Here is a 23735-nt window from a genome sequence, read left to right as displayed (position 1 = left end):
TCAGTGCTCACTTTTTTGCTGTTTTTTTTTCTACCCGCTGGACACAAGATGTTTTTTTGTAAGACTTAGGGTTAAGAGCGCACTTGTTACCACATCCTGACTGAGTAACTAGCGAGGATCTGGTAGATTATCTAACTAACTATGCCGCCTGTATAACTAGTTTTTATGGCAATTGAACAAGACCCAATTCAATGCTGTATGTACCTAGGGTGCCTCACCGGTCCAATCCTACTTCATCCCGAGGCCACTTTTTTATTCGGATCATTACAAGATGGCTTAGCAATAAGACTCTAGATAGCGAGGCAGGTACACCCGAGGCAATGGAGTATCTAGTCTCTATCTATCATCTATCCACCGGAGTACTCCGTACTCCGTACTTAGGTAGCAACCGGATCCTTCCTAGAACGAGTCGAAGAACTTTTTGCAAGGATTCTCACGTACAACAAAGGATTCTCACAAAGGATTTATGGAGACGAGGCAGCGCCGATAACACTAGCCCAGACCGACATGACCGAGTCTAGGCGAGTCTAATATCGTGAGTACGGAGTAACTAGGAGTAGCAAGTATGCTTTTCTTTTCTTTCATGGTCTAGGCTATGTAGTTAGAGTCACTATTTAGGGGGTTGTAGAACCGCGCTTTGATTAATTGCTTCAATTGTATATCAAGTTGAAATTCTTACGAAGTTCGATACTGAAAACTTGTTACTTCGGATAGTACTAGGGCTGAACCCCGCGGTTATGGCGAGAATATCTTACCCGCCGTGAAAAAATTAGTCTCACCGGAAGAGTCATCCAGAAGCGAGGCATCGGGGTATGACGCGGGGTGAATTCTCTTTATTATTAAAAGCACAACGTGGCTGATCCACTCTAACTAGTTACCAGGTCACTTTCTCTCCACCGTGTTTATTCTCCATGTGACTCACATGCAACAGTAGCCTTGGAGGTCATATCCGATAAGTGTCTTTTCCACGTGGGATTCTATTATGCACCGTGTCATCCCTTCAAATGATATGGACATGAGGGTTTCATAATATTATGTTCATTGAGAATTAGATGCAGATGTAATAAGACATTCGTATATGAAACATATGTGTATTGTGCAGAAATCAAGACGGATATATACATATAGAAACATTGTATGGTACTTTTTCAGATGCTTTTCACGTTTTTGTCCTGTTCTGCTGTGAAGCAGAGATATGAGTAAGGTTGAAGTCTATGGGGTACAACGGTTGGTAGGCTTGGTGTATGGGGGGTATAGTATGTAATGGAGACAAAATCAAGGAGAAGGGTGGCACACCCAGTCAGTTAGGGGTTCACTTTTCGTTCTCTTTCTTGTCGGCTGTTGAAGGAAGTGGATGTCTTCGGTGGAAACGCAGGAAGACATCCAGGACCAAGAAAGAGAAGAAAAGATAGCCCCCAGAAAAGACAAAGACTCGCAATATAGACAAAAGAATGGCATGATGCGGGGCGAGACAGTAGTCGCTGATCCGGATCGTGAGTCATGAGAGTCATTACAGAAAAAATAAAAAGAAAAGAGTAAAAGAGAGACATTAATCGTAACAGTGCGGGCGAGATTGAACGAGTCAGAATGCGCGCGGGGAATAATCTATCGTCATTATCGTTGCGGATCGCTTGAAAATGTGGAAATGAAAAAGACAAAAGACAAGAGCCTAACGAAGACTCAGGTCTCAAGGTCGGGAGACCAAGTCCTGGAAAAAGCGGAAGAAACTTCTCTTTTTCTCAGAACGGCAGGGACCTGCAAGCTCCGCAGCCGGTGCCACAGTCATTGGGCCGACAATATCCTCATCCCCCATCTCGGGGAACTTGTCGTTGTCATGCAGACGGGGGATACGGAGCTGTTGGCAAGGGTGGATATTGGAATGGGTGAGCGTGAGAGCAACACCATCTATCGCGCTGAGCTGGTCGAGCATGGCCTCGTGCTGCTTTGCCCACTCGCGGTTGATCGAATCCCATTTATCAATGGTGAGCTTATAGATGTTCGAGGTCATACCGTAGTGTTCGCCAGTGCGGACAAGGTGCTTGGCAAAGTTGCAACGCGCAATGTCCCAGTCTCCCCGCAGCTGCTGGAAATGGCCGAGGTCACAAACTACGGGTTCATAAGGCTCAGGCATGATAGTGAAATTGGCGTGGCCGAGTTTGTTGGCCCATTCATCATTGGGATCGGAGAGGACGAGGGGCGTTACATCGCCTGAGACTGTGCGCACGGTACTGGCTCGTGGCCGGTTGAAGGAGGCCACAGAAGGCTTGGACGAGAGTGGTGGGGAGGGAAGATTTCCCATAAACCGCGGGTCCGAGGTCACATTATAGTTATAGTACGCTGCTTCACTCGCATCTGCGACTGACGGAGACTGCAGAGGTGACTGGACGCGGGACGCATTGCTCATTGGGTCGTCTCTCATAAATGGTGGCAGGAGAGGGGTTGTCGCTTGCTGCACATCGTTGTCGTCCTGGCTGAGACTGTTCGCGCGGGTGATATCAATTGGGCGCACGCTCGACTCGCTCGCGCGCTCCTCGAAAATGGTTCGCGCGGGAGAAGGGGGAATAGAGTCGACCCGGCTCACAGGTACAGGCCCAGTGGTGGGACTTGCCAAGGCGGAGGAGGCCGCGGAGTTCGCGCGAGACCGTAGAGCATCCGGGAACGTATCGCCATCACCACTGGAGGATCGCTTAGTCTTCCACCGGGCTGACATGGTTGAGATGTGCGAGTTAATGCGCGAGACGCCCTTTAATGACATAGTGTCTGAGCCGGAACGCCTCTTTTTCGGTGATGGGGCAGTCTCCATGCCAGTGACACTTAGATCGTAGGTATCTGAGTTATCGATGGGAGAAAAGTATGAATCTGCCGCAGACATGCGATCAAAGTGTTCTATAGAAGGTCTGGTTAGCAACTGCATATCGGGGGAGTTTTGGCGATAGGCACATACGGAAATAATGATCTTCCAATGAGTCGCGTGTGCAATCCTCTTCCTTGACTCCGGTCAACTGACTCCGACTGGAACTGTCCATTGAGTTCCCCAGACCGGACGAAGAGACCAAGGACGAGACCGAGCTGGAGACCCGGTTGTGGCCTGCGGCGGAGAACAAAGAAACAGCAGGCGAGGCCGGCGCGGAGGTATTAATAGTCAATGGAGAGTGCGGCTGGCGTAGAGGCGATTCGAGCGCGTCGAGACTTTCTCGTGTCGCGTCGATAATTTGAGACAGTTTGTACATTCTCACGAGGTGAGCGCCGCTTGGACGGGGTGGCTGGTATATAGGGATTTGTTGCCGTTCAGCATTGGATGCGAGGGGTGGCCACAATATAAAAGAGAGACAACGCTCAGTTTGAACAAGTCATTCCCTCAATGGCCTTTTGGGCGGGAAAGGACGTGGCGGTGTGATGGAAAGATAGTAGTAGTAATAGTCCGGGAAACGCGGGAACTGAGGGTCTACCAGTTAGCATCCGATGAAGACGGGGAAATGTCGATTATCGTCCAGGCAGGGCTGCCAAAAATACAGAAATTCGAAATACAGAAAAGGGAAAAAGAAAACGAAAATGAATTCCCCCGAGCGACGTGGACCAAACAAGTTGATGAGACTAACTGGCTGGGCAGAAAGAGAGGTTTCGGTGCTTTTGCTTACATCGGCAAACGGACTGGGGAAGGGAACAGGGAGATCCTGGGTCGTACAGTTTCTGGCTTTGTTTTGTAGAGCAGGACAGATGGGATGGATATATGGAATGGATACAGAGATGAATATATGAAGATGAAGAGGAGATATGTGAGAAAGGGAAATAGGAATCGAGAGGATGTTGTTGGCTCTAGACCAAACAACTGTCAGTGGAGAATTCCATCGGATTCCCAAAGAAAGAAAAAAAAAAAAGAAAAAAAAAGAAAAGGTGACTAAACCCAAATTGACCGTTGCCGATCCAAAAGGTCTTTTCCCAAGGTTCGCTCCGTCTAGTTCCGGTGGTTGACACAGCTTGAACCATGGTAGCAGCAGAGTCTGGAAGGATTCTTTATTCTTTTATTTTTATTTTCATATTTATATTTATATTTATCCATGCATGTTATGTTGTAACTTCGTAAGGACTCAATGTACGATCCCTTCTAATTCGATTGTTTTTCAAACCACCCCCAACGGCTACACAGATATGCCGTGTAGCCCAATGTGTTCTACATCCCCTCCTCCAGGACCCTTTTCTCAATTGAATACTCCGGACTCCATCCAAAATCCCTGTGTGTGCGATCGGCAATCTAGACTGATGTGGATGCAAGAGGGGAACCATTTATGATGCCATTGCGACCCAGTCGATCGGTGCTGATTCGCTTTGCAGGATTGGGGGGAAAAGGTGTTGGATACATCCGCTCCAGCTATTCTTGTCTGTTTACTCCGTACTCGGTTATCCTTCAACGAATAACCGGGTATACTCCTACGCACGGACTGGTGCATCCACCCCGTTTGTATGTTGTAGTTGTATATGTACGTTGTAGAGCTCCGACAACGTTGAGCAACCGCGGACAAGGCCCCGTCCCGTGGAGGTCAGAACTTTGTCCGAGTATGACGAGTTGGGTCGCACAATGGAGGGTTATCGGTTCGAAAAATTATATACCACATAACTAGGGCACGGAATGATGTATACTATCATATTGCTGTCCGTCCTACGATAAACTTGAACTCCGAACTAGACCTGGACTAGACATCAGAGCACTACCTCCATACAACCGCAAGTAGTACTAGATGAAAGAACATCCAATCATAATCCCATCAAAATATGAATAGGTACCCAAGGCCGTACCATGGGAGAGGTAGGGGAAAGAGAAAGAAAAAGGCAAAGTCCCCTTTGGCAGACGTCAGGTCCACATGGCTCGAACCAACGTTCTCGGGGAATTCGGGGAACATTCCATCATATCATATGTTGCAATGATTGGAGGGGCGAGAAGGGGAAAAGGGAAGAGAACCATGGTGTTTGGCGCCACTGCTTCTGCCCGCCGGGTGTGCCTTTGGGGGTTGGGAGGCGAGCCTTGGCGCGGCGATCGGGGGATCGGGCTTGTTCAGGGCGACAGATAGGTTGTCAGCCCTGAAGATACGCTCGATAAGTCGATTTTGATTCTTCGGGCGACATGTCGCTTGTTGCGATATCTGTTGATAGATCAAGATATATCAAATCCTTTCGTTCTTCTTTTTGCCCCTGGAGATCTCTCCGATCGCATCGCTCGCTAAGGCATCCCTGCAGAGAACTAGCACCGAACAGACCACCCTGCAGCCCAAAAAGGGCATAGCCCGAGTCTGCAGACCAATCACAGCCGCTCGGCAAATAGCAAAAGCCGACCCAGCCAAGCGAAAAAGAAACCTAATCGGGTGGGTTTCTGAGGTAATCACCCAATGAGGAAGCTCCGGTCGCGCACAGTCACGACTTATGTCATGTTCAAGCCTTACGATAACCTTGGAAGCAATATACACCGTGGCCATGAGATAAATTAATTCGAGATATAATCCAATATAAGCTATATTAATCAGAATTGCCATTGCTGCAGCCAGTTTCGCATCAACGAGGGAGAGACCGCGCCCAGCGCTCTCATGCTGGCACTTGCCGCTTTCGTCCGCTGGACATCCAGCGGTACAGACAAGGCACTGCCCTCGCCTTCCAACCCCCGGTAGAAACCCAGCAGCTTGAGTGCCGGCTTGGAGGCAACTTCCTCACTGCTGGGATTGGTGATACTCTCCAGCTCGCCAAGCCACCTCGAGAACGCAACTGGCTCGACTGCATACTCGCTCTGGACCGCCGGGATCAACGTCGACCATGATGTCTGCTCGGGATTGGTGAGATGAAACACGGCAGATCTTGCTTCGGAGGAGTCCCGATGACGTGTGTTGACAATTTCCACTATAATATTGGATAGTGTGTCCTAAAATCAAGTTAGAAAATTAAAATTTTTTTCTCTTGGCTGAGCTAGTGAATCATAATTTTCGGGGGACTTACCACTGGGACCCAATCGACCGCGACCGAGCCGAGTTGGTCGGGGATTTTACCCATCGCTTTTGACGTCGCAATGATCGTCGGCAGCCATTCCTGTCGATTCCACTGTCCGCGCGCGCTAGTCGGTCCCGCGATCTGTCCGACGCGATGTACCGACGTGGGGACTTGAGATCTTTGCGATGCCTCGAGACAGATGCGCTCGGCAATGTGCTTGGACTCGCCGTAGCCCTGTGAGAGAACGACTGAAATGTCGTCGATCGGTACTTCTGGGACCAGATCTCCCTTGTCGGGGGTCCAAGCGCCTACCGTGCTGATGGAGGAGACGAAGTGAACATGGGCGTTGTTGCGGCTGTTCAAGCTGAAGTCGATAAAGCGCCGCACACCCCGGATGTGAGTGCCCTCGAACGAATCGACGGAGTGGTTGAAGTCGACTTTCCAGGCGTTGTGGATGATGGTGTCGACCGAGTCGAGAAGTTCCTGGTACTTGGACTCGTCCAGGCCGAATTGTGGTTCTCCGAATGAGACTTGTAGGAACTCGACCTTGTCTTTCCAGTCGTTTTCGTCGAAGTGTAAGCCTTTTTCTTCGAAGCCTTTCTTCTGTCGTGCTTCGGCATCCGAACGATTGAGGCAGTAGATCTTGGTGATGGAATCGCTGTTTAGTAGATCATGCAGGAGATAAGTACCCAGTGAGCCAGTTGAACCGGTCAGAATCACAGTCGAAGGCGAGGGCAATCCATTCTCGCGGTAGACTTCCCGCACTGGAAGATCAGACGTATACTTCTCCAGCAGACTCTTGATCTTCTCTGCTCGCGGGATATCAGCTTGGGCTCTTCCATCTAAGATGTCCATCACGGATTGAGACAATCGGTCGACTGTGGGGTTGCCATAGATCGTCTGGGCGTTGATGGCTCCTGCTTCTACATCCGGCCGACGTAGCTGAATGCCCTTTTGCAGTATCCGAGAGGCATGAATGGTCATTAGAGAATCAAGACCGGCAGCGTAAAAGTCCTGATCATCTGCGATCTCGGGTTTCTCCAGGACACGGGTAATAACCTGGCGGATATACTCCGTAAGACTCTCATGGTCTAACGTCTGCGGTAGAGACTGGTCCAAGTCATCCACGAGGTCCTCGGTATATATCATATCAATCTCTTCCTCGTAGTCCTGAAGCACCATCCGGCGCCGCACGTTACCCTTAGGAGTCGTCTGGAATGGCTTTGTCTTCACAGCGAGCCTGATCTTGTTCTTCATTACCCGGCCATGAGCCGCGATGGTCTGGTTAGCCGCCTGTACTACCGGCCAGATCTCCTCAATAAAGACCTTCGGGTCCATATCCCATCCCGCAGGACTCGGATCGACGAGCAGTCCGGCCTGGAACCGGGACTGGCCGACTACCACCGCCTTCCGAACCAGCGGGTGTCCCTCGATGATACCCTCCATCCCGATAGGATTAAACTTTTCGCCATTGCTGAGGACAATCACATCGTCCTTGCGCCCGCAGAACTTCCACAGACGTGGGTCCGTTGGGTGTTGGGTGAAGAGATCGTTGGTTGGATACGCATCGAGCTCGGGATATGTGTGGAAAACGGCCTTCCAGTCGCGAGAATCCTTCTTCCGAGGAATCACCAACTCGAACACGCCGCCGCCGGTGTCTTGCATTTCCACTCCGTAGTCTTCATTCCATTCGAAGTAGCCCCAGTTGGTTTTGTCCTCCGGTATTAGCCCTGGGATCACGCCGGCCTCACTGCTTCCAATTACCGTTATGATCTCCGTATACTTGCGCAATTTCTCGCCGATCTCTAGGGGCAGAGGCGCGCCGGCGAAATACACTTTTTTGACTTCTTTCAAACTAGCTAGTGCTTTCTCGGATTGGCTCATATCTTCCAGGACCGAGGGTGGCAGGAGTGCGACTGTGGGGTGGCCAGTGCTCAGCAGCTCTATCATATAGTCGACAGAGAGTGGCTTATCGGGGGCAACGAACATGGGACATTCGTTCCACACCGAGAAGATGAATGTTACTAGTCCCATCAGATGGAAGAAAGGTGCCGCGGCCAGCAGCAGCTGACTTTGATCCAGGTCGTGGAATGTATTTGGCCGGCGACCTGGTGGCTTTTCAAGGTAAGTGACAGAATCAAAGGTCATGATGAAGCCGTTGGTGAGATACACCGGCTTGGGCATGCCTGTCGGGAATTAGCTTGGTTCACAGTCACAGTGCCACGTTCATGGGATTTACCTGTCGTTCCAGAGCTATGGATGATGCAAACAATGTCATCCTCTGCATCGGCATAGGACTTGGTATATGGGTAGTGGCGTAGACCACTCTCGTCGCTGAGGATTGTGTTCAGGGTCGGGGCCTGGAAGATGTCCAATTTCGGTACAAGTCCATGTATCTCCAGTACTCGTTCTTGACGCTCCTCGCCGAAGAAGAACTTTGTGCAGTTTATCGCGCTCAGTAGATGAACATACGCTTCGTCTGAGTTCCTGGTAGAAGGCAAGAAGGCCTATAAGAGTCAGTCCGGCTGTTATATTCTCAGTTTGAGTGGCATGTTTCCTTACCTGATATCCAGTCTTCTGGCATGCAAGAAAGAAGATGAGATAGCGCACATCGTTGCCCCCCATATAGGCCACCGTCTCTGGGGAGTCAGAGTGTGCCGGTCCAATGATGCTCTCAATCCACCAACACATGAAGTTCACGGCCTGTGCCAGGTCTTTGATTGAAATGTCTCGGAGCCCATTGCTGAGGTCCAATCCCTGTGAAATAACTGCAAATCGTTGAGTGGGTTTGGTTTCAGCCTGCTCATCGATCGTTGTCGCAAGCAGTCTTTTCCGAAAAGATTCCATGTTCTTGCTTAGGATGAATGATTCGGATGTCAGGAAGCAAGTAAACTAACGTAGTAAGAATGCTGTGTTAGAAATACTCATCTGAAGGGGGCATCCATATTTATATCACCTGGAAACATATCACCGATGTGCCAATCACCGTTCATTATTGTCACTATGTACCACATACGATGTATAATATATGAAGTGACAAGCATGAACGCGTAGATCATTGCTCCTATGGCATTAGTCTCATCCCCACCTGGGGCGTATTCGCGGTACCGAGCATTAGTATGCTTTATTTTGGCTTCATAACGATCGAACCCATCCGCGCTCCCGGGCCATCAGTGCCGGGCTTCATCGGGAACGTGAATATCTGACTGACAGGTGGGTCCAATACAGAACAACGAGCTGAACTCACAATTTTCAAGTATGCCAAGTTGTGATGGTGCATGTCGATCATACATCATTGCAGGTTTCCAGCTCATATCCCTCGTGAATGTGCGCAATAAGATACCCCGGTATAACATTGATTCTATAAAACATACGGAGTACTCCGTAGATAACGACACAGGGCTATACGAGGTGGATATCTGGGTACTAAAGATCTTATAAACGTATCCAATAAGCGAGATGGTTACCCAACCAAAGCCGTTGGATTTGAGATATAGATTTCACCTAAACGCCATCAAATTAATTAAACTAGAATGAATATCTATCTGGACACCTATTTATTCTATCCTCTGTTATCTGACACCAACTACGCCTGGGTTCAGCGCGTATGTGGTTCTAGAGCAGATTCCGGTTCTCCATGCATGCCAGGCAGGGGGGAGGGGGGGGGATGGTTCAATTGCTTCCACCAACGAGTTCCACCTGTTCGGTAATCTATTTAGAAGCTTCTTGAGTCGATAGGGCTCCCTCCCTGGGTGGGTAGGTGGGTATTTCCGTTCTATATCCGGTCCACTTTTACTTCTCTTCGTTTTCAGCTGGTACATATGTGATTCCTTCCTCCCCCAATAAAATAGCGCTATACATTACAAGCTAGCAGCCTTTGGCAAATTGGTTCAATACACGATCGGATAGACCGGGTGAGCGTTGTGGTCCTGTTAAAAGTAAAGCTTTGATTCGCGAAGCCCGTCGACGTAGTTCTCTCTGCGTACAAACGATTTCGGTGTCGGCTTTATTCACTAAGGTTAGTGTTCGAAACCGAATATGTATGTATTAAGTTTTAAAAATACCCAGCTGAAATGTGTTAACCCAACTGAGTTGTAGGGCTGATCATAGAAGTAGTATGTGGCTGGCTGAGATGTGTAGTCCGAGGGCTGTGTTTTTGGATCGTCGTGCCAACACTATTCTAGTACTTTTGAAAGCATCGAGCCCAATGACGCTCATAGCCTCGGTGAGGCCGGTTTCACTAGTATAGGATTATAAGAAGTGAATATGCACGGAGATCACTTTTAAACCCGGGAATCGCGAGTGTATCCATTAACACGAGCTACCCGTTTAAATCGGAGACAATTAATTTAGCTTCGGAGCGTTAGACTGTGCTAATTTCACGAATCAAAGTGACTTCCTTGTTCTAGGAAAGCTTGGACAGCCAATAATATCCAATAATATCCACTCGGTGTTCTGCTAAATTTGTAGAGCTTCGGGACTTGAATAAATCGGCGCGTCTGGGTGGGCCAGCTCGCCTAACGAATACGAGCTATACATATGTTGTCGGGTTAGGAATTTGCCGAATGAAATAGACGTGAATGAAGGCATCTGGCATTGTATCTGGCATTGTATCTGACATTGAATCCATCACGCAATAACGAGCACCACAGACCTGATAATATGTGGCCAATAGGACGAACCGGTCGATATGTTTATCTATCCACGTGACCGTATACATCGGGGCCGACCTCGGATCTCCGATCTACAAGCTTCGCAAAACACTCAACGTTCAGGGCGTAGGGGCTGTTCAATTGTTTTGGACACAGCAAATTAACAATTGGAACATATTTGTACCCCGACCTTCCAATGAAGCTCTCTTCATATCTCGTGGCTGCGGCCATCATTTCCGGCGTCCAGGCTTCTCCGCACCCCGCACTTCAGCAACATCTCCTGGGCGTGCCATCCTCCTCCCAGCCCAGCTACAGCCAAACAGGCCTAGATGATATAATCAGCAGTTCACCTCTACTGTCGTTCCACCGAGACCTGGTCGAGATCGAGTCACTCTCCGGTAACGAGCACGATGTCGGCCTCTTCGTCGCGCAGTTCCTGGAGGCCCGGAACTTCACCGTGGTGAAGCAAGAGGTGCCCCCAGTGAAGGACCAAGAGAAAACCAAGACGCGCTACAACATCTACGCTGTTCCAAAATCCTACACACAACCCCCCTCAATCCTCCTCACAAGCCACATCGACACAGTCCCGCCCTTCATCCCATACTCCGTGCACCAGCCCATCTCCGACTCCACCACCTTCGACCCAGAGAACCTCATCATAGCAGGCCGCGGCTCCGTCGACGCAAAGGGCAGCGTCGCAGCCCAAATCTTCGCAACCCTCGAAACCCTAGCCTCACAACCAGACGCCAAGCTCGGCCTTCTCTTCGTGGTCGGCGAAGAAATCGGCGGCGATGGCATGAAACTCTTCTCGGACTCAAGCCTCAACGCGAAAAGCGCCATAAACACCATCATCTTCGGCGAGCCAACCGAGGCAGCCCTCGTTGCCGGCCACAAAGGCATGCTCGGCTTCAAGGTCCTTGCGCACGGCAGCGCCGCCCACTCAGGATACCCATGGCTGGGCAAGAGCGCCGTGTCAGCGATTCTGCCTGCGCTCTCGCGCGTCGACGTGCTCGGCGATATCCCCACCGAAGAGGGCGGCCTGCCTGCCTCCCCGAAGTACGGGCCGACGACGCTGAATATTGGCGTTATCCGCGCTGGCGTCGCGACGAATGTCGTTCCTTCTGAGGCGTGGGCGGATGTTGCTGTGAGACTTGCCGCTGGAACGCCTGCTGAGGCGGGTGAGATTATCCAGCGCGCCGTTGAGGAGGCGGTTCGGGGTTTCGAGGCGGAGGTTGTTGTGGACTTTGTTTCGCATGGCGAGTCTTACCCGCCGCAGGATTTGGATGTTGATGTTGATGGATTTGATGTTACGACTGTTAACTACGGTACTGATGTGCCGAACCTGGCTGTCGGCCCTGGTGTCAAGCGCTACTTGTATGGGCCTGGAAGTATCTTTGTTGCTCATGGTGATAATGAGGCCTTGACTGTCCGCCAGATCAAGGAGGCTGTGGTTGGTTATAAAAAGTTGATTGAGGCTGCGCTGGAAAGAGAGGCTAAGGGCGAGGTGGTTGTATGATTGATTTCTAGTTGTATATCATCTGGTAGGGGTGTGGTATCTGGAGCTATGTTCACATAATTTCGGTTACTAGGTCCCGCCATTGGGTTATTTCAAGTCCCAGCAGAATAGAGGTGATTTTACCTTACATATAAAATGCTAATGTGAACAAGGAGTATTGCTTTCAGAAAGTAACATCGGCCATGTACAGAATGTTGGTATACAAATCTAGGTTTCCCCAGAGGGCAAAGGAAAAGCACGGAAAAAAGCGCTATACGGAACATATAAGAGACATCAAAACATAGCCAACCAAGGCTCCATTAGAACAAAGCGCCCACGAAATCTACTTTCTAGGCGCTCTCTCCCACCCCGTCTTTAGATCCCCACTAGGCTTAAACCGCGGGAATGGATGCGCCTCAGTATTGAAAACGTGGTCCTCCAGTGAGATGAAATCCCGATCCGAGAACAACAAATAGAAATACTTAAGCGTCTCAGCCATCCAATAGCTCTCCATGTTATCGCGCTTGTATGAAGGGACTGCATCCACGTTTCCAAGCGACGTAAAGCCCTTGATACGGAAAACAGGTGCTGTCTTGGTTGATGTCGGAATACGCGAGGAGGTACTTTTCTTTTCAACCACGGCTGTGTGTTTGATGAAAGATTTGAAAATCTCCCAGCCCCATTGGCGGTAGATGTCGTCGCCGGTGATACGATAGAGATAGAAGAGGGACTCGACGGTTTCCGGGCGTTGTAGATTGTGTCGGTCGTTGCGGCGGATGTCGATGTCCGCACGCCAGGGCTCGGACCCATCGCTTTGCGCCTCTAGTGGATGGGAAATGCCGCGCAGTATCTCGGGCTTGGATGCGTGGTTGGGGTTTGCCACTGGATCGGGGTACTTGTCTGCCATCATCACAGGCGACGAGTCTAAGACGAAGTGGGAGATCTCGGCTGCGAGGCCGGTTGCCGTGGCCTGGTGCATTGCCCAGCAGGTCTTCATTAATTCTCTGGACATGAGGATCTCGTCCTCACGCTGTTGAGTCCAATCCGCTGACTTTCGGGCTTGGGATAAGGGCTGGCCACCTGTCGCACCGAGTGCGATTGTGCCAGGCATGAAGCAGACTAGGTGGTCCATTCTGGGTAACAGTTCCTGGCCTAGGCCCTGGGGCCGTTCGCCGATAATCATCAGCTGAGCGTTCTTGGTGAATGAGACTAGGTGCTTGCGGATGCCTCTCAATGCTTCATCCCACATTTCTTTGTAGACGGGCTCCTGTTCTGAGGTCTGCAGGTATTGCTTGATGAGATATTCTAGAGCGAGTCAGCTTGAAAGAACTACGGCAACCGAGTACTATCAACATACCGTAGTAAGAATCAGTCTTACTACCCAGACTAATGCTGTCTCCTTTGAATGCACCGCTGTCAGGATGGATGGCGGTTCGGACAAGGCCGTCCTGTGGCTTTTGTAGGTCAACCAGCTTCATCGTTCTTTCGACCAATTTCCAATATTCGGCCTCGCCGGTCAGCTTGGCCAAATACTTGAATTCAAGTTGTACTGAACCAGCCTCGGCAATAGACGTAGCCCCCTCGTCGAAATGCACGACAACACCTTCTGACGTGTTGAGATTGACATTCGACCATGGGATACCGCTTGGAGACTCAAAAGCCCCGATTAGCCGCTCGGCGAGATCAGCTGCTTTCTCAATGTACAAGTCTTCACCGGCAGCACCGACATCATCGTCGTTGAGGGGTGCCAAATCAGGATATTGGGTTGACAGATAGTGCGCAGACAGCAAGCCACCCAGCATGCGGATAGTCGTCTCGAACGTATTAACATCACGGTCCTGATCATAATTCAACGATGTTGAGATCCATTGCCGCGCGCGGTGGACCTTGGAGGTCAGATTCATGATCATCAATGTGTCCAGGGAGTCAATTATCATCCAGCCTAGCCCGCCGCTCGTGTCTGCCTGATTAACATTCGATACTGGGCGATACTGATCGTACCCTGGATAATGGTGTCAGCTGCTATCATAGCACACAAGGATACTGTATGACTTACCCCATGCGTTCTTCTCATATCCTTCCCAACTGACGATGAAGGCGTCCCGCACTTTCTCTCGTCTTGCAGTCCAGTCAGACAAGTCCCCAGAAGATTTCCCATCCTCTAATGTCTGGGCCCATTTCCATAATTCGGCGCCCTTGTCATTTGACTGTAGCCCTGACCACGTGCGAAGGTAGAAGTTATAATACAACAAGAATAAGACTGTACACACCCCTAGCACGTTGAGGAACGGCTTCCATCTCCTTCGAGGACCCGTGCGCCGCGGCGCAAAGAACGGCTTATCTTTGTATAAAGGTAGTGTGCGGTCCTTTTCGAAGTAGCCGTTCACTTTATTGGACAGGGGGATAGGCTGGTTCGACAGCCCGTATCCGCGGAGCCCACTACGAGGGTTTCCGTAGAAGCCGTCTTGTTGCGCGGGCGCGAAGGGACTGCGCGATGGCTGGTAGGCCATTGTTCTCTTCGATCTGGTCTCTTGTCTGCCGGTCTTGCGATTACCGAGTGCGCAACATGGGAGTGAGCAGGAGGAGGTAGAGGTGCTATCGGAGGATTCGCCTTGTTTGGTGTTGATTAAGATTCTATATCAAGGTTCATACGCGCGTATCTTGCAACAGTTAGTCAGGTTTGATCCTCAGCCTGGGGGACGAGGAGCTAACCCCTCGGGCCAGACCTGCACACTTACCGGAGTACAACCCTTTCCGGCGCGATTGTAATGAACAAGTGTCGATCGCAAAGACAATCTGGTCTCTCGGATCTAAAAGCCAACATGCACCGATACAGTTTTGTTTGGTGGTTTCGTTGTCCGTAAAGAATTTCTCTGCGGAGATGCGGAGCGCGGAGTTTATCCCGCGTGTCCTGGGTAATGCTAAGGTAGATAAACGCCAAGTGTCGCAACAAGCTTTCAATCTAATTCGAGACGAAATTGGCGCGAAAACCGAGAACGTGGCAAGGGCAGGTTGAAGGAAGCTGGGGAAGTGGAGAGGCAACACTAGGGGTCCGCAAATCATATCGCATTGTACGCGTAACCGGCCTCATAGCTATATAATGAGTACATAAATGAACAGGGCATCGAGCTAGTTACCAATCGAACCCAAGGTCCTTCTTTTTTTTCTCGAAGTAGCTACTTTTTTAATTGTTACTCAGGCAAGTTGATGTTCCTAAGATCCCCTGATCTACTGAGTACTTGAATCAACAATAGAAGAATAGGTCGAATGCATAGCATTAGCGCTTCAAGACAAAGATCTAAACCGTGCACCAGATGATGTGGGCCACCAGCCCCGCAAGGTAGATACAATTACAGCTTCTGATACTCAAGCTTGCCCTCCAGCTTCTTCGCCTCGGCCACCTTCCGTACAGCCTTGTTCATGTCATCCTGGTTGATAGCGTCACGGTAATCCTTGATCGCGAACAGACCACTAATAAAGAGTTAGCCAACGAGTACACGCATATTATGAAGGAAGATTTGTCACTCACGCTTCAGTAACCACGTTTCGGAGATCAGCACCGTTAAGACCATCGCTCATCTTGACCACACTCTCAAAGTCGATATCTCCTTCCTGTTGGACTGTGCTTGTGTGGATCTTCAAGATCTCCAGACGGCCAACCTCATTGGGGAGAGGAATCTCGATCTTGCGGTCCAGACGACCGGCACGCAGCAGGGCAGGGTCTAGTGTATCGGGTCGGTTGGTGGCCATGATGATCTTTGTCTTTCCTAGGTAGTCGAAACCGTCCAGCTGGTTCAGTAACTCCATGAGCGTCCGCTGGATTTCTCGATCTGCGGATGTGCCCTCTGAGAATCGTCGTCCACCAATGGCATCGATCTCGTCCATGAAAATAATGCAGGGCTCGTGTTCCTTGGCGTATCCGAACATCTCTCGGATCAGTCGAGCGGATTCGCCGATATATTTGTCCACGATGGCCGAGGATACAACTGAGGAGAGTAGACCGGTCAGAACATCGCAGCTGTAAATGCTTTCAGAAGTTGAACATACCCTTCAAGAAGTTGGTCTCTATCGAGCTGGCCACTGCTCGTGCAAGCAGCGTCTTACCAGTACCCGGAGGACCGTAGAGGAGAACACCCTTGGGGGGCTTAATTCCAACTCTGATGAAGAGTTCTGGATTCTTCAGAGGTAGTTCGATGACCTCACGGAGCTCTCTGATCTGGTCGTTCAGACCACCGATACCCGCGAAGCTGACGGACCCTGGATCTTCCAAAGACATGCTGTACACCATGGGGTCAACTTCACGAGGCAGCATCCGCATGATGGTGAGTGTTGTCATATCCAAGGCCACACGTGTGCCTTGCTTCATCTTGGACTTATCCACCTTTGAACGACAACCGACCACATATCGAGGACCCGAGGACGCCTTGACGATGACTGTACAGCGGATTAGCTTCTTAATGCGATCATTGAAACGAATATCTTGAGCCTTGGATACTTACATCGCTCTTCGTCGAGCTGTTTCAGCACCTCGCCGATGATCTGACCAACACTTTGTAGTGCCTTGATGTTATCCTCGGAGACATCAAATTCTCTTTGAAGATCCTTGATACCCAAGCGAAGGGTTTTCAACTTGGCCTCCCATTCTCGTAGCTCGAGCAAGCTCTTTTTATATTCCTCGAGCGCCTGGCCGCGCTCCGGGTCGCTCATGATTAAGGACGGACGAACGATAGATTCACCGAGTGTGGACGAGTTGGGATGGTAGCCAGAGAAAGACTGTAATTCGAGTATGAATCCAGGGTTTCGTATAAAGTCGATGCGAAATGGATGGATATCGTGATTAGGAAGATAGCACCTTGCCTGGGGAGCTTCCAGCTTCCAGCGCGGCGTCCATTGAGACGATCACATGACCTCCGAGTTGTCTTATGTCATAACAGACACCTAAGGCAGGGACGCTCTCACAGCCTTGAGCGTAAGGCAATAAGTTTGACAAGTTTGAATTCAAGAACCCAAGCTATTCTTGTATGTAATAAGACTTGATAAATGTGGTGATGATGACCTTGGAATTGGATTCCCTATTTATTCAGCCTCCATCTGTTTGACCTCTACCTTCAGTTCTTTTGGGCCTTTTCTTCTCCCTTTGGTCTCTATGCATTGCCTATATCTTGTGGTTTTTCCTTTATACTGTCCAACCAGTCCTCGTTTCCCTTCTGGTTATGAATTGATAATGGAAACTGCCCGGAAAGGAAGATCATTAGCCCGGAACTCGGTCCGAGACAGCTTGGCCTTAGCAATCAGGCGCCAACTGCTGTCTTCCAAGGTTCGCCAGAGTCAGAGTGGAACCTTGGAAGGAATGCGAATGAATGCGAATGAACACGAATGAATGCTACGTAAGATGACCACTTTCTGTTTCGAACCACGTAGCCCTGAAGGTAACATCGGTCTAGACAACAGTAAACAATCCTGCAGTTAGACTAATGCGCAATAGAGGGGTAGAGGGGTATGCCGTACGATGTGCACGTCCTATAACAAGGAAGGCAATCGGGAGAACGGGATGCCATCATAGTCTAATATCTTCCGAGGGACGGGAGATCTCGTAGCTAAGGAGGCCGCATAAGGTCGGACCAGCCAGCGAGTACTGGAGAGCGGCCGTGGAGCCCCACTGTTGCATTGGAAAGAATCGGAGCAGCAATGAGCTTTCCCGGGGTTTCTCTGGGGGAAAGTATTTAAGTAGTCGGGTGTGTCCGTAGGAGGTCTCCTTTTATTTATCAAGTTGTTCTGATTTAACAGGTGAGTATCTGAATATAGCATCATCGCATCATAACCACCATAACATCATATACCCCACCATAACACCATCATCTGCCCCTCCAAAGTACACATATCCCCCTCCAACAACCTGCTACAACCCTCCCAAGTCTTCTGGAAAGGAACAGAAACCCAACCAAAGGCCTCCCGGTGATCGTAGTAGGAACTTGCCCCTCGTTGAGCTCTCTCCAAGCAAATCATATCCTTCTCACCTCTCCCGCCCAATCTTTTTGGGTCATCGGTGAACTTCCCCCGCCGTTAGTCACCTGCAGCTTTTGCCATATATCAGCCCATATCTGCTTTTTCTCCTTTCTTACAACTGACTGAATCTATCATCAGCCTGTCCAATTACAACATGCCTATCTCTAAGATCCACGCTCGCTCCGTGTACGACTCGCGCGGCAACCCCACCGTTGAGGTGGATGTTGTTACCGAGACCGGCCTTCACCGCGCCATTGTTCCCTCCGGTGCTTCCACTGGTATGTTGTCCTTGAAGTCTAGATGGTAAAAAGGGGAAAAAGGACCTCAATGCTAACATTCACTCCTAGGCCAGCACGAGGCCGTTGAGCTCCGCGATGGTGACAAGACCAAGTGGGGTGGTAAGGGTAAGTGAATGAACCCGGTTGACACCTCTAAAGTGATCAGAAACTGATATCCTCATCTCAAATTAGGTGTCCTCAAGGCCGTCAAGAACGTCAACGACATCATTGGCCCCGCCCTCATCAAGGAGAACATCGATGTTAAGGACCAGGCCAAGGTCGACGAGTTCCTGAACAAGCTCGATGGAACCCCCAACAAGGGCAAGCTCGGTGCCAACGCCATCCTCGGTGTCTCCCTGGCTGTTGCCAAGGCTGGCGCCGCTGAGAAGGGTGTCCCCCTCTACGCTCACATCTCCGACCTTGCCGGAACCAAGAAGCCCTACGTCCTCCCCGTTCCCTTCCAGAACGTCCTGAACGGTGGCTCCCACGCCGGTGGCCGTCTCGCCTTCCAGGAGTTCATGATTGTGCCCGAGTAGGTCCTCCAGCCTTGAATTTATTGCAACTATAAACTGACCAAATACAGTACCGCTCCCACTTTCTCCGAGGGTCTCCGCCAGGGTACCGAGGTTTACCACAAGCTCAAGGATCTCGCCAAGAAGAAGTACGGTCAGTCTGCCGGTAACGTCGGTGACGAGGGTGGTGTCGCTCCCGATATTCAGACTGCCGAGGAGGCTCTGGACCTCATCACCGAGGCCATTGAGCAGGCTGGTTACACTGGCCAGATCAAGATTGCCATGGATGTTGCCTCCAGCGAGTTCTACAAGGTGGACGAGAAGAAGTACGATCTTGACTTCAAGAACCCCGAGAGCGACCCCACCAAGTGGCTCACCTACGAGCAGCTTGCCGACCTCTACAAGTCGCTCGCTGCCAAGTACCCCATTGTCTCCATCGAGGACCCCTTCGCTGAGGACGACTGGGAGGCCTGGAGCTACTTCTACAAGACCTCTGACTTCCAGATTGTCGGTGATGACTTGACTGTCACCAACCCTCTGCGCATCAAGAAGGCCATTGAGCTCAAGTCCTGCAACGCCCTTCTCCTGAAGGTCAACCAGATTGGTACCTTGACCGAGTCTATCCAGGCTGCCAAGGACTCCTACGCTGACGGCTGGGGTGTCATGGTCTCCCACCGCTCCGGTGAGACCGAGGATGTCACCATTGCTGACATTGCCGTTGGCCTCCGCGCCGGTCAGATCAAGACCGGTGCCCCTGCCCGCTCCGAGCGTCTTGCCAAGCTCAACCAGATCCTCCGTATTGAGGAGGAGCTTGGTGCCAACGCTATCTACGCTGGCGAGAAGTTCCGCACTGCTGTCAACCTGTAAATGCCGCCTTTCGGCAGCATAGATCGGGCCTGATGAGGGCCCATCAAAAACGATGGTTGGACGATCTACGGAGCCATCGCCCATGATGATTATGAATTTAATAGGATCTTTTTCAATGAAAACAAATTTCCACCACCTGATAAGTTAGAAATAAGTAAATGAACAGCCTATATGTATGGGATACGAACAAAGATCATGCTCATCGGGCATCCAATGCCCGAGATCACGTGAACATCCCACCTGGGGACGATAAGTGTGTCCCACATAAAATTTGCCCTCGCCCCTCCATTGCTGGGTCCTGTTGTTGGCTTGTTCCTTTTGGCCTTGCGTGTAGCGCATTACGTTCCTTCATTTCTTTCGTATCAACGAGTTTTTAGATTGCTCAAAATGCCGCCTTCCAAGTGGGGTATGTTATTATCCTTGTATTATCCTTCTATAGCGATTGCCACAGTTACTTAGCTCGTGTTTTGGTTCATGTTGCTGTTGCTAATCTCTTTGATCTCACGCAGATGAAGAAGAAGAGGAGAGCTCCGCGCCTCCTCCTATTGTTGCCGCGCCTCGCCGCCGTTTCGATGACGAAGAGGAAGAAGATGTAAGGCAACGCAACCTCGAACCTGTCCAGCAGGCCCCTCACCTTCGCGCCAAGGAACAACAAACTAACAACCCCGAATATAGGTTCTTGACTCATGGGATGCCGCCGAAGATTCCGAGGTAGAGCGCGAGAAGGCCAAGAAGGCCGCCGAAGCCGAAGCCAAGGCCAAGGCCGTCGCCGCCGCCAACAAGAAGACCAAAGCCCAGCGGATAGAGGAACTCCGGCTACAGCGCCTACGGGAACAGGGCAGCGGCGAATCTGAGAGTGAAGACGAGGCAGACCGCCGCGCTCGTCTGCGCGCGACCGAGCAGGAAGCCGATCTTGCCCACGCCGAGGATCTCTTCGGCACTGTTGATCTCAAGCGCAACAAGGGCGCCCCCAAGGCCGTTGTTGTCAGCGACTCAACCGATCCTACCAAGGCCGTCGATCTGTCCGCCATGCCGCTGTTCAAGCCCGTCACCAAGGACCAGTTCGCCCGTCTGAGTGATACCCTCGTGCCGCTCCTCACCTTGCACTCCAAGAAGCCCCACTACTCTCTCTGGGCGCAGGACTTCACCCGTAAGCTTGTGAAGGACTTGCCTAGTGCTGAGATCAAGAAGATTGCTAGTGCTCTCACTACTGCTTCCAACGAGAAGATGCGCGAGGAGCGTGCTTCTGACAAGGGCAATAAGAAGTCCAAGGCGGCAAAGACCAAGATCTCGCTGAACGCCAGCCGCGACAGCCAGGTCGATCACACCAACTACGAGGGTGGTGATGATCTTGGGGATGATGACTTTATGTGAATGTGAATACGGACGACCAGTCTCCATTTGAATTGTTTCGCTTTTCCCCCCTGATCCCTTGAAAATACGCACCTTAAAAGGAAGATCTACATCTTCTATTTCTGCCTCACCTATATGCAGGTTATCTCTGCCGGGTCCAATGTTACCCCTTCTATTTTTTCTTCTACTTTTCCACAACATCGCTCTGTACATCCCCTCCTATCTCAAATGCTTGGGCACAAGTAACCCATAGAAAGAAAGACCCAATCCATTCCGATTATTATATGACTTCACATACATCATGACAACCCCCACAGCTAATAACCACCCATTACAATCATAAATTCAACCCACAAACCCCCTACTCCTAACCACCGACCTAGACCCCCGACTTTTATTCAGCATCCCAAGCTGTCTAGCCTCCTGCTCGATATCCGCAACACTCCTGGTAAGATCCAGATATCCCTCATCATCCAACGCAAAAAGCCCCTCCTGCACCCACACGCGGCAAGAAAGGCCCTCCCGGAACCGAGCCGAGTATAGCGTCAGCGGGATGAGTGCCAGACGTGACCCCAGCGCGGCGTGCAGCACGGGCCCGACGACGCCAATTTGCAGCGCTAGCACCACCCGCATGTCGCTTGCTATGTTGTACACGGCTTCGCTTTTGTATTGCCAGTTTACTGGGCCTGTCTCGTTGGTTATGTGGAAGGTTTGGCCGGTTGTGTGCGTTGACGCGAGGTATAGTCTCCATTCGAAGAGGCAGCTGCCGCCTAGGTCGAGGAGGAGGATGTAGAGGGCGTCTGGTTCGAGGGGCAGGGGTTGTGGGAGTGACATTGTTTGGGACTTTTGGTTATTATAGTGGATTGGATTGGATTGTTCTTTTGGGGTTTCTTGTTATAAAAGACTGCTTAAGATGAAGATTTTGTGTAGTTTTGGTGTCCTCGGCGTTATTTTATATAACGCGTTGCGGGAAGATGTGGAATTGACTATGTGCATTGCTTTTACCTCGTACATCCCGCGGATCTTTGGAATATCCCGATGGCATGGAGTCGGATGCATGCCGGGGGCAATCGAGAAAGGTTCTCTAGACGAGATTCTAATCCTAATGCATCTGCCCAATCTCTACTTGCATGATAGGGTCCGTATAACTGGGGTGATGTAGCTGTGCATACTACATACATATGTATGCAAGTGCAATGAACTAGGATTTGCTGGCTTGGTCATGTGTCTGTGTCTACCTATGGAAGATGATACAGGAGATCTTCGTACAGCGACTACATGCTCAATTTCATTCACCAAAATGATACCTGTCAGGTCTCTTCAAGTTGCATCTTCATCTAACTATATATTGGAATCTAAAATCAAATCATTTACCGACATCGTAGACTTCAGACTTTCTGCTCATCTTCAATCGGTTTCATTAGAAACAGGTCGGTAGAAAAGATCGACAAGAAGAGCTTGCATGCATCCCAGCTGTTGCCAAGAACTAAGCAAACAAATAGGACCGTTAAGAGCCCTGATATGAGGCTCTGGGACCAACACAAGTCAAAATCACTGTCAAGTGACCCTACACGTTCTGTCGAGTGGTTTGACGCGCGGCAATCCTAGACGTAAACTCCTCAATTGATTCGATACCGGATGCAGGCATTATACATCCGGGCTTACTTCTCCTCACCTCCACGGCTCGTATGAATATGTTTGTCCTGTCTCCATCCATATATCTCAAATCCAGGGCCGACGGTTTGCTGGACGAGTCGGAATCCAAGGGAGCAAATGTGAATTATAGTGCATGAGTCTGATACTACCAGGATACTATCGGGTGAATCGTCAGGGGTTGATATAATACCGCATCGAATAAAGGCTTCATGACGAATTCGATCTATATCAATCGACATTGTGCCATATACTCGAAACATCCAAAAAAACACATACTCCCTATAACACCCATCTGACTCGCTCCAGACACAAAACCTAGCGAGTATGCAATCCTTAAGTGAAACAAAATTCGCCAGTCCACCTATACCACAAAGAGAGTAAGATAACATATACGCAGGGATCAACCAACAAAACCAATCGCATCCTCAACCCCTCCAGCCACAATTCGCCAACACCGCCGTTTCGCCCTCGTGGCATTCCCCCACTCTCCTGTCACCACACCACGATTGCAGTATGCATTGCATGCAATGTGATGCCCGCCTGCCCAGCTGTCATATTCAAGCAAGTGCCCGGACCCCTCCCGTGGCGCTCAACACGTCCGGTTTCGATTGGCTGCTCTTCGTTGGTGGGAAGACGTGTGTTTCGGTTGAGTTCACTTCGAGGATGGGAGATAGCGGGTTGGGGATTGTTAGAGCCGCATTGGACCCGGTGGTGTTGCTGTCCGGCTCTTGGCTCCGACGAATCGTTCGAGGGATGTTGGTCCCCGATGGTGTTGGTTCTGCGTCTTCGGTGCTTGATGGGATGGCGTCTTCTGTGGCGCTTTTTGGTTGTTGGAATTATCAGACGTGCCGGTGCCTTTGCTTTGGAGGTGGGGGCGTGCCGGTATTTTCCTAGAGATGAGCCTCAGATGTGTCTGAGGATGATGGCAGCTTTGGGTAAGCAATAT

General features: G+C 50.4%; 8 protein-coding genes across 8 annotated transcripts; 3 read left to right on the top strand and 5 right to left on the bottom strand.

Moving 5' to 3' along the window:
• Positions 1-1687: 1687 nt before the first annotated feature.
• LCP9604111_2872 (uncharacterized protein) lies at positions 1688-3230 on the bottom strand (the record flags this gene model as incomplete). Its single annotated transcript, XM_039070397.1, has 2 exons — positions 1688-2886; positions 2945-3230. The coding sequence occupies 2 exons, from the start codon at positions 3228-3230 to the stop codon at positions 1688-1690; spliced, it is 1485 nt and encodes a 494-aa protein (XP_038930827.1).
• Positions 3231-5512: 2282 nt separating this feature from the next.
• Positions 5513-8817, bottom strand: LCP9604111_2871 (putative NRPS-like enzyme; the record flags this gene model as incomplete). The annotated part of the gene is made up of 4 exons (XM_039070396.1): positions 5513-5905; positions 5980-8156; positions 8210-8477; positions 8533-8817. 4 exons carry the CDS (start codon positions 8815-8817, stop codon positions 5513-5515), a joined length of 3123 nt encoding a protein of 1040 aa, XP_038930826.1.
• A 2001-nt stretch (positions 8818-10818) lies between these two features.
• LCP9604111_2870 (M20 family metallopeptidase) lies at positions 10819-12138 on the top strand (the record flags this gene model as incomplete). Its single annotated transcript, XM_039070395.1, has 1 exon — positions 10819-12138. One exon carries the CDS (start codon positions 10819-10821, stop codon positions 12136-12138), a length of 1320 nt encoding a protein of 439 aa, XP_038930825.1.
• Positions 12139-12460: 322 nt separating this feature from the next.
• LCP9604111_2869 (glycoside hydrolase family 47 protein) lies at positions 12461-14941 on the bottom strand (the record flags this gene model as incomplete). Its single annotated transcript, XM_039070393.1, has 5 exons — positions 12461-13422; positions 13475-14119; positions 14174-14728; positions 14770-14777; positions 14856-14941. The coding sequence occupies 5 exons, from the start codon at positions 14939-14941 to the stop codon at positions 12461-12463; spliced, it is 2256 nt and encodes a 751-aa protein (XP_038930824.1).
• Positions 14942-15467: 526 nt separating this feature from the next.
• rpt4 (proteasome regulatory particle base subunit RPT4) lies at positions 15468-16824 on the bottom strand (the record flags this gene model as incomplete). The annotated part of the gene is made up of 4 exons (XM_039070392.1): positions 15468-15588; positions 15647-16103; positions 16165-16551; positions 16617-16824. The coding sequence occupies 4 exons, from the start codon at positions 16822-16824 to the stop codon at positions 15468-15470; spliced, it is 1173 nt and encodes a 390-aa protein (XP_038930823.1).
• Positions 16825-18277: 1453 nt separating this feature from the next.
• aspf22 (enolase acuN) lies at positions 18278-19780 on the top strand (the record flags this gene model as incomplete). The annotated part of the gene is made up of 4 exons (XM_039070391.1): positions 18278-18401; positions 18471-18527; positions 18594-18933; positions 18985-19780. 4 exons carry the CDS (start codon positions 18278-18280, stop codon positions 19778-19780), a joined length of 1317 nt encoding a protein of 438 aa, XP_038930822.1.
• A 387-nt stretch (positions 19781-20167) lies between these two features.
• Positions 20168-21154, top strand: LCP9604111_2866 (eukaryotic translation initiation factor 3 subunit J; the record flags this gene model as incomplete). The annotated part of the gene is made up of 3 exons (XM_039070390.1): positions 20168-20186; positions 20290-20372; positions 20456-21154. The coding sequence occupies 3 exons, from the start codon at positions 20168-20170 to the stop codon at positions 21152-21154; spliced, it is 801 nt and encodes a 266-aa protein (XP_038930821.1).
• A 324-nt stretch (positions 21155-21478) lies between these two features.
• Positions 21479-21967, bottom strand: LCP9604111_2865 (uncharacterized protein; the record flags this gene model as incomplete). Its single annotated transcript, XM_039070389.1, has 1 exon — positions 21479-21967. The coding sequence occupies one exon, from the start codon at positions 21965-21967 to the stop codon at positions 21479-21481; it is 489 nt and encodes a 162-aa protein (XP_038930820.1).
• Between the last annotated feature and the right edge of the window lie 1768 nt (positions 21968-23735).

This window comes from Penicillium roqueforti, assembly GCF_015533775.1.
Source record: "Penicillium roqueforti strain LCP96 04111 chromosome Unknown scaffold_04, whole genome shotgun sequence".
Classification (NCBI taxonomy): Eukaryota; Fungi; Ascomycota; class Eurotiomycetes; order Eurotiales; family Aspergillaceae; genus Penicillium; species Penicillium roqueforti.
This window is presented reverse-complemented; position numbering and strand designations above follow the sequence as displayed.